General features: G+C 45.0%; 1 protein-coding gene across 11 annotated transcripts in view; it reads right to left on the bottom strand.

Moving 5' to 3' along the window:
* LOC108926483 (peripheral plasma membrane protein CASK-like) overlaps window positions 1–6,913 on the bottom strand; it is a 120,662-nt gene extending 113,749 nt beyond the window's left edge. For 5 of the 11 annotated variants that reach the window (XM_029249756.1, XM_029249767.1, XM_029249748.1 and 2 more), the window contains exon 1: window positions 5,890–6,911. In XM_029249756.1, the coding sequence (XP_029105589.1) occupies window positions 5,890–5,948 (59 nt within the window). In that variant the 5' untranslated portion in view covers window positions 5,949–6,911. Of the gene's footprint in view, window positions 1–5,889 lie in introns of all 11 variants that reach the window. The other 6 variants (XM_029249737.1, XM_029249755.1, XM_029249730.1 and 3 more) reach the window with 2 other exon arrangements.
* Between the last annotated feature and the right edge of the window lie 3,224 nt (window positions 6,914–10,137).

A 10,137-nucleotide genomic window follows, 5' to 3' on the forward strand; every position in this document is an offset into this window, starting at 1 on the left:
ACCAGTGAGGTTTTCTACAAACTTTAGTCAAAACGCTTGTTAAAAATGCAGCCTGGCAGAAGAAGCATCAAAAAGAATTTGGCTCAAAGTCTAACGAAGGCATGGGGGTGCTGACCCGAAAATTTCTGGCACATCCTTGTCATCCACCGTGAGCACAGCCTCTGACAACGATATACCAACAGCACTGATGGCAGAAACGGTGGCAGTTCAATGATCACAGTGAGATGGGGCCAGCTACAAACACATTAATGGACATAGCCTTCCCCTCTTGATCAGACAGCAGCAGTACATCAAACAGGGGGGAAATACAACTACTAACTGATCTGAGGCTTTGAAATATCTGTGCCACCTTCTTTGGCATCTCACAGGTTTTTGGAGGCCAACAACAGAAATAGCCTGAAATACTGGGGTGGGGTGACATGAAAACAGTGAACAAAAAATACTGCATAACAGACACAAGAGCTACTCAGAAAAAAAATGACACTAAAATACTGAATGCAGACTTCTGTCGATTTATGAACTTCACACAAATTTTCAGTTATATGGCCCTTGCCTTTTGATATCCAATTTTCAGTTTCTGGAACAAAAAAAACAAGACAAACAGAATTTATTTGAAGCATATCCAAGAACATGTTTGAAAAATTGCAGTAACCTACTGCTGTTTTTGTTGGTTTCCCCTGTTTTCTTTGTGCAGTTTGTGCAAGAATGACTGCCAAGCCTACTCCCTCCTTCACCCACCTCAACTCACAACCAACTGATCGTGTACAAGAATACTTCACTACAGTATACGGTCATATTTTAAGTTGTTGTCTAGACATTTTTACATAAATTTCATTACTGAATGTTTATTGCTGTAGCCTAACACACACACACACACACACACACACACACACACACACACACACACACACACTTGCTGAAGCCCCTTGTCCCAAGCGGGGCTGCAACAAGCTGGAGCCTAACCCAGCAACACAGAGTGCAAGGCTGGAGAAGGAGGGGACACACCCAGGATGGGACACCAGTCTGTCACAAGGCACCCCAAGCGAGACTCGAACTCCAGACCCACTAGAGAGCAGGACCCGGCCAAGCCACCGCGCCCCCTGCTGTAGACTGAATATAACAATTTATCCCTGTAATGTATCGCTAGAAATACACCTACTAACTTCATTAAGTGCTTGATCATGAAGTGTTTTATATCACGCTGAAAAGTTACATAGGTGTTTTACAGTGATTTAGTGGTATTTGGGAAAAGTGGTTTGGGAAGACATTTTCTCCATTTAAAATAAGAGGAAATAGGCTTTTGTTTCTGAACTGTTTTCAGGAATGGATTAATTTCATAAACTGAGGGATTGCTGTGCTTTTCAGGGTTCAGGGGACACTGAACCCTATATAGCCTTTGCTGCACTCAGTCAAGTTGAGTGATGCTATGGGAGAGACAAAAAAGCAGATGGCCACTGCCCACAGATCTCTCCAACCAAGTAAATATTTTATCATGTGCAGCATGAGAAGCACTAGGATGGAGTCCATGTGCAATTGCGTGTGCCGAGTCCAATCTTACAGAGGAGCTATGCAACCATCCCTCCCTGCACTCAAATCACAACACTGCCCACAAAGCAGACCACAGCCAAGAATCTGGATTTACCTGCTCACTATGCCATACACATGAATAGGTCAACTTTTCAGGACATAAGTCAATAAAATGATTTTTTTTTTTACCATAAGAGATTCTGTACAGCTGGCAACCTAGTAATTATCAAAACTAAATCTGTGACCAGATGGTTGCAGGTTCAAGATCCACAGTCTATGCTGTATCACAATGTTAAGAACATCACTCACCAGCACCCCTCTGATTAACAGCTATCAAAAAGAAAAGTATTTTTGAAACATGTCAACATTTTTGGACACAGGCCATGTAGAGTAGCAAAATGCATCAACAGAAAGTGTCTGATAACAAGAATTCTATCAAGAAAAAAAATTAAGAAACGGTTGCCTGTCCAGCAGTTACATTCACCAGCTGCTGTGTCAGTCAGTTTATTTGTTATGAGCACATATTAATAAACAGCAGTACAGTATAACAATGGGAAGCTCAATCTGACTCCCTGTTTATAAAATAGTGTATGGTATGAGTGACACTTCAAATGAATTCACTGCCTCCATTCAAAAATTCTCAATAAAATAAATAAATCAAAGACAGACACAGATGCTGACTGTCTTCCAAAGCATATCTATCACATGGAAAAAATAAGTCACTACTGGCACCAAGCCTCATGCAGGAGGGAAACAGCCCACAGAAGGTTTCACTGGGTGATGGTGTTAATATGTATATGCACTGCCCCGAAGACATCAATGTCATGTCACATGTATACATTGCTATGCTTTGCGGAGAACACAAAGGCCTACAGCAAATCCACACCCGGGCTGTGTTCCACCAGCTCCTGTGTAAAAGTGACAATTGTTCACATCGCAATGTGCTAGTGTTTGCACAGCCTAGCATACTATGAATCTGCAGTTTCTTACAATGCCACTCCTAGATTTTATAGAACACTTGTCATCCGAAGCGTTCACATGTATCTCCTCTACTCGTTTCTCTGCACTGGCTTCCCATAGCTGCCCAGATCAAATGTAAGATCCTAGTTATGGCCTACAAATGCATCAATGGAACTGCTCCCAGCTACCTACAGGACTTGATCATTCGCTACACGCCAACCAGACTGCTACACTCTTCCACATCTGCCCGCTTGGTCGTCCCACACACGAAAGGTAAAGCACGGAGGTTCTTGGTTCTGGCTCCGTTGTGGTGGAACGACCTCCCTCTCTCACTCAGAACTGCTGAATCTTTGTCCACATTTAAAAAGGGTGATAAAACTCACCTCTTCCAGACTCACTTTGCTCATAATCTCTTAAATTCATATAAGGTATAAATATTCATGCCCGTAAGGTATACATGTTCACGTTCATGTGCGGATCAATCCTTTACAGAGCCACTCCTGCAATGTAACGTAAATGTTTATATGCACAACAAAAAAAAAGAAAAAAAAACCACTAAGAAGGTGATCAGGAATCGGCAATATTCCGGTAAAGTTTTACGCAGCTACTTGTGCGATGAACGTCAGTGCATATGGTGAAGGAAACAGACTAACTACTTAAGAATCACATGTCTGCAGCTATGTCTTTCTCCTAAGGTAATGCACACATTGTATTTTCTATGATATGTACATCACTTTGGAGAAAAGCATCTGCTAAATGAATAAATGTAAATGTCATCCAGTTTCACTGACAACATTATGCTTGAATAATATCTGATGGATTAGTTGAATGCTGTGGCGGCACAGCTAAGGCCTGCTGTACAACTGAAAGACTACAGGCAAGTGCAGCAAACCTCCACGGTCAACATCCAAACCCACGTGGGCACAATGTACCACTAAAACATGTCACAATTGGATGCAAAGGAAATGCAACTGAAAGGTATACCTGCTCCAAAATAAAGTTGTTCATACTGGACTGCCCCTCACACTCCCTTCGGCCACCTTCCACTCTCTACTAGATGCAATTAACACAGAGCACTTACCTCCAACACCTAGCAAACTGAGCAAAGGCACGTGTGCGTTACTGAAAACGGCCAAAGAACTGAAAAGCAGCAGGTGTATTACAATACGTCAGCAAATTTCTGGAGCAGCTAATACAGGTTTTCAGCTGTTATGGTGAAAAGAGGCTGCAGTTCCAATCTTCTGCAATAATTTGTTATAAACAGGTGTGTTGGCCCCTGAGATACTATGTCACTGGTATGCTTGGCATGACTGTTTCAAGTAGATGTCATTCATGGTGTTAAATGAGAATGTGTCCCTGGGTTTTCTTCTAGGGTATGAAATGTATGCAAACTTAAATGACAGCTAAAATAAGCAGTTTATAAACAGGCACAACTAATAGGTATATAGGTGCAGTGGTGCCTGCGACAATAAAGGTAACCAACAGAAGACTGAAACGCACATCACCTGTGGGCTTCGCACTCTTTGACGTGACTGTCGGTATCATCGTGCACCACACACACCTCCTCCCTGATCTCAGAGAAAGACTGAGGCCTGGAGACAAGGTGCACTTTCCATAGGAGAGGAATCCAGCCTAATGGACACTGTCCACACCGTGGCTGAGAGCTGGTCCCAGGGTGGGTGTTGGGGGGGCAGCTCATGGCACTTTCGCTGTTGTGTGACACAAAAGAGCAGAATAGGCAGGACAGGCTGGAGCACAGCAAATGAATGTTCACAGGTGGGTCAGAACAGGCAGAACATGACTTTGCTATTAAACAGAGTCACAAGTCTGCAGTTCCTTGTGGGAGGGCGTGACTAACTGTGCTAATACTGATCTCTAAACGGAAAATATTTTGTAACCGTTGTACATCCAGTGCAGTACGGGGCATTTCCAAAATAAAATTTCATTAACACCAAGCCCACCAGCATAAAATCCAGATTCATCAAAGGAATTCAGGCCACTTTTCAAGGACTAAAGCAGCACCGAAAGACCAAATCAGTGACAAAGCAACAATCACGAAGCCACAGAATTCACTGGCTCTTAATGCCACCTAATTACATTTTCCATCATGACAGACAACTCACGAATCATGCGGCTCCTTTCGACTCACAGACATCACTCCACCTCTGCGCCCTTTAGGTTTAAATACAAGCGAATGTTTGAGGGTAGCAACATCCCTCTCCGTACTCTCTCTCTCACACACACACACACACAGTTTATTTTATCAGTACTATTAGTGAACAGATCTAACATGCGGGTACATGTGTCTACCCCAATGTTCACACAGGCCTCATATGCCCCCAGTATTTGTATGTGTGTGTATTCACAAAGTAATTTCATTCACATATTTGGTCCCATTTTTTCCCTTTTGAGATTTTAGGTTTATTTTGCTAGTGCTCCCTAGCACATTTCTCCAAAGCAACCTAAGCTACTTGCAACGATTCGCCCATTTATGCAGCTGGGTGATTTTTACCGTATCAGTTCAGCGCAAGTACGCTGCTCTGGGGTACTACAGCAAGAAGTGGGATTTGAACCTGGGCCCTTGGAGTGCAAGTGTCAGCTGAAACCTCTGCACTCCCTGCTGCCCCAAATGACAAGGCGCAAGACATAGGTTCAAAACCCGATACAGCAACACCCTGCTGCACATCCACTTCTGTCCCGCTTTTGTCCAGACACTTGTTCTCACAGTACCTGACAAGTTCTTACACTGGTATTGCCACGTATTACTCCCTTCAGAGGAATTCCCTCCTGCTTCAGACATGCAAACGCAGTAAACGAAGAAGCTCTGGTCTGGAGGCCACGGTGGAGCTGCCCGGACCCACTTTGCTCTGGGCAGCAGCAGGGGGGAGAGGTGGGCGCCTGCTGGACCCCCGGGGGGGGGTCTCCATCTCCACCTGTGGTCACCTAATCGCCTCCACACTTGAGGTGCGGCTCCAGGTTCGAATCACACTACCAACTCAACTGGTTAGTGCTGGGGAGGAGGCAGCAGAGCCCACTGGCGTTTTACCAGGAACCGTGTGAACGGTTAGAGGCCCGGTCCCTCTACTCTGTGTTCAAGTCAAGTTCAACGTTAATCTCAACTGTTTCCAATACGTACCGACGTGCAGGAGCTCCTCCGTCCACACCTCGAGGCTCGAGCACCGCGACGCTTAAGGCACCTATTAGTACCCCCTCAACCTGATGTTATGCGCCCATTAACTTCAACATTAATGTTTGAAATGACACACAGCGGCGCCAGGAAAGTGCGTTTCCCGGCTCGCCTGAGGCACCGCGGACACCACGCGCGCGCGCGCGTCTCGAGCGCACAGCGGAGCTCGCGGCCGGAGCGTCTCCCCGCGCGCGCGCGCCGCTGCGGACACTTACTTCCCGATCACCTCGCACAGCTCGTACACGTCCTCGAAGAGCACGTCGTCGTCGGCCATGGTCGAGTGGAACGGGCGGCTTATCCTCCAGAAACCCGTCCAAACCCGGCGACTGCTTGTGTCGCTGTGTTTATTATTTCTTTAAATTTTTTTTTTTCCTCCAAGTTAAACAAAAGCCACGGCTCTCAGTTGGACGTCTTCCTGTGTGGAGGAAGGGGCCGTGGGGAATCGCCGCGTCTTCCAGGTAGGTGCCGGTGCGTGTCCCGGAGCACCGGGATGCTGCTCGCAGAGTGACCGCCCCTCGCTCGCACTCCCGCTTCGGCCGCACCTTCCTCCCCTCGCCTCCCGCCGGGGCTCTGAGTCTGACTGAGCCTCCGCTCCACTCCGCTTCGCTCCGACCGGTGCGGTGGTGAGCTGATGTGATGTTGGACGCTGCGAGCCCCAGTCCGCCCCTCACGCCGCCCCGTGGGTGAGGTCTAGTGGCGGGTCCCTCCCTGCGCCGGTGACTCTGTGCCCACACAGCGGAGCGCTAGGACGGCGGTGCTGCGCCGCGGCTGACGGGGACCGCTTATCCCAAATAACGCTGTGCTGCACCGCGCGCGGTATCCAATGACAGCACCAGGCTGCACACATGTGACTGGCTCATCCCCGCTTAAAACGCATGCATGATGTCCATGTCTCCTGTTCTGACGCCCACGTCCAAGTAGAGCTACGCTGTAAATGGATCTCGGCAGCGGTTCCTTCCCCGGCTAGATGCTGCTCTACTTTCTGCCTCTAGTTTCTCTCAGTCTCGCCTGCCACTCCTCCTCCTGCTCCTGCCGCTTCTCCGGCTTCCAGAAACGCCAGACCCCTCCCTCCCGAGGTTATGAAACTGGATTATTGGACGCCATGATGGCTCAGGGATGCGCGCTCGGGTTCTCAGTTCCCTACAATAAGCAATACGGTGGGCTGAGCCAAGATGCCGATTTGGGACGCACCTTCGAAATTTTTAGAGGCGCAGATTCCTTTTCCACTGAATAAACATAACTGTCACTATCCACCAATCAGGCGTCTGAATGGGTATAAGTCGCGCATGCGTCATCCCCCCACGACCCCCCCCCGCTTGCTGACGTCAGCACTCTTCCTCCACAAAGGATTTTTACCTAATCGGTCATAGGTGTGCAGCAGAGTAGGTTTATCGATGTGAAATGGACCCGAAATGTTAAAAAAGAGAGAAAAAGTGAGGTTTTAAACCACCTCAAATCTCAAGCCTGAACAGAGTAGTCATAACGTATTTCTTAGAACTGCAACCTTGCAGTAATGAAGTGAATACATACATACATATATACACACACACACACAAATTATATAGGCTATAATAAATGAATAAACTAAGACCTGATAGTGTTACTTCTCCTGGAGCTCAGGTTCATCTTCAGGACTGACAGCTGATCGAGGCGGAAATTGCTCATACTCACCTGGCCCCTATCTGATTGAATCCCACTGTGATAACTCCTCCGAAACATGGAAATCTGCTTTTGTATGCGACTACGTCCGACCGCATTGATTTCTTTTCCCATACGAGATGCGAGGCATCGATTTTTAAGTTTTCACTGACAGGTGACGTTCTTTTAAAATTCATCTCTAGTGAGAAGTGATTACATGCAGATCAGCTTTGCTGCTATTAGCCTGTGTTCTTGCAGTGACAGTGAGACTTTCATCTGAAGGAGATGGATAGCGGACCATCAATCACTGACCTCAGTCCAACCGGACGGAATGGTTTGAAACCCTGAAACCCTTGGCAGCTTCGGCACTTGGTGTATATTTGACCTGTAAACATCTTCCACATGCAATATAGTAGCACTTTGAATTTATTCATTCAGCCGATGATTTTCTCCAAAGCAAATTAGAAAGTTATTTACCTGTTTATACAGCTGGGCAATTCTACTGGTGCATTTTAGGGTAAGTACCTTGCTTAAAGGTACTATAGCAGGAGGTGGGACTCTAACCTGCGAGCTTTGTGTCCAAAGGCAGCTGTTCTAATCCAAGGACTACCAGTCGCCACACAAGTTTGTGACTTGTTGCGTAAAGAGTTTGATGATACATATGTTGTTTTCCGCTACCTAAAGAAGTCATTAATTTCATATTTCATTTTTCTTAATGAAACCTACTTTGGGGTTGTTATGTATCATACCAGATGTATGGCGGCCATGTGATTTACAGTGGCACTTTTTTTCTGATGCTTAACATGAGTATTGCATCTCATTTATTTAATTGTGTGATTTATTAATACATGTCTGACTGCAGCATCATTGTTTACTTTTCAGATTTAAAAAAAAAAATTCTCATTTTCATCTCAGAATTCTCACAGATTTTCTTCTATGGCAAAATACCAGTTTTGCAAATTTTTTGTAAAGCGGATTATGTCTTGAAGACTCCAGTAAAAGGTATAAAGAACAAAGGAATGAGACAGAATGACATTATGGAGCTTGCACCCAAGTTTGGTAGTATTTCACATCAAAGAAGATCAGTCCTGGGGGTGTAGCGGATGTCAGAACAGCTTCAGGATTCAGTCTAACTGCGGAAATAGGCCATCCAACCCTGGGTGATTCATGGCTTTCTCAGATGAGACAGGACAATGCATCCGTCACAGAGAAGCATCTAATTCCGCGCTGAATTCGCAATCCCGTTCACTCTGTGGAACTAGCACTGAGGAGGGAGAGCTACTCCTGGTATCTGTTTGCATTTCTCTATACTCATTTTTCCTACAAAGCTCCCCCAGCACACACCAGTCCTGTCAACTGCCGTGGCATCATACATCATCCTGGTACCTTCGCTTATATTGATATACATATATTTATATAAATATAGGGACATGTCCAAGATAGATCCAGAAATACAGTACATACACGCATAGTATATGTATATACCTATACCTGTATATACACCTACCTTTCTATGCTAAATAAATAAATGTAATGTAAATATATATGCAATAGAACTGTGTCGTATTTTGGAGCCTCACCACACCTCAATCCCCAGACTGACATCAGCACAACACCTGGAGACAGTATGTTAAGGGGAAACGAACACCAGATGTGGCTGGTTTACCAACTGAGAGGCTTTATAAAGAGTTTGTGAAGAGTTTTATGTTTCTTTTTTTACTTGGAAAGGACATATTAGTTATTTTCCATTCCCATTCACTCACTTTTGTTAACCATTTATTCTTGTCAGGGTTGTGGTCACCAGGAGTTTATCCTAAAATCATTGGGCCTTAGGAACGACACATCCAGGATGGGATGCCAGTCCATTGCAAGGTAGCCCCTCACACACACACACACAGACAAAGGAAATGGGCAATTTAAGCATGCAGCATCCCCTCCATTCCTTTCAGATCAGTATTTGATAAAGTTTTATCCTGTATGGATTAACACATATAGATAGATTTATATAATTTCCCAGAAAACACACACCATAGCATGTCACAGGGCTATGTTCAAGGTCCATCAAATTTGCTACATGAATTTTTCAGCCATTTTAAAATGTTTACATTGTGTGGTGAATGTTGTTTGTGTGTGAATAGTATGTCATCCTGAAAGGAATGTGTGTATTGCATGAACCACAGCTGTAGGTCTTTCCCATCCCCCCCCAGTTCGGCATCTATCATTAGGAAATTGTACATATGGGTGCTGAACCACGCGACACGCCTGCGCTGCACATAACACAGTTATGGATGAAGCATATACTGGAACATCATTCATCAGTCAGTCCTCATTTGTCCTGTAGGATCTGGGTTTGTAGATGTTGAGCCTTGCCACAGTTGTGAACAAAGCATGAACTTTGCTACTCTTTGGGGGAAAAAAATTCCTTGAAAAAGAATAATTTCCTTTAAAGGGGGGAGGGGGGGGAAATCACTTTAGTTCCCTGCTTTTCAAACACAATAGAATGAAGGATTTTCAGTTATTGAAAAAAAACATATTGTGAAACCTTGCAGTATTTCCACCTGGACAACAGCTCAAAATCTGGTTGTTATCAAATCTCAGCCACATGTCCAGAATTGTATTGTACGGTATCAGTGGAGACACTGTACACAACATGGCAAACTCAGCTGCCTGATTTTAACATCTACTATCATCCATAGTATTAATGTTATAAAAATAAATTAAACAGGGTTTAAAACAACTTTTTTTTTTCCAACTGGAGGCTGGCAAATCTCTATAGCAGACTGGGAAAGACTTCAGTGTTTTTTTGTCTGGAATTTCAGCGTCTC

Source organism: Scleropages formosus, chromosome 1 (assembly GCF_900964775.1).
Source record: "Scleropages formosus chromosome 1, fSclFor1.1, whole genome shotgun sequence".
Lineage (NCBI taxonomy): Eukaryota > Metazoa > Chordata > Actinopteri > Osteoglossiformes > Osteoglossidae > Scleropages > Scleropages formosus.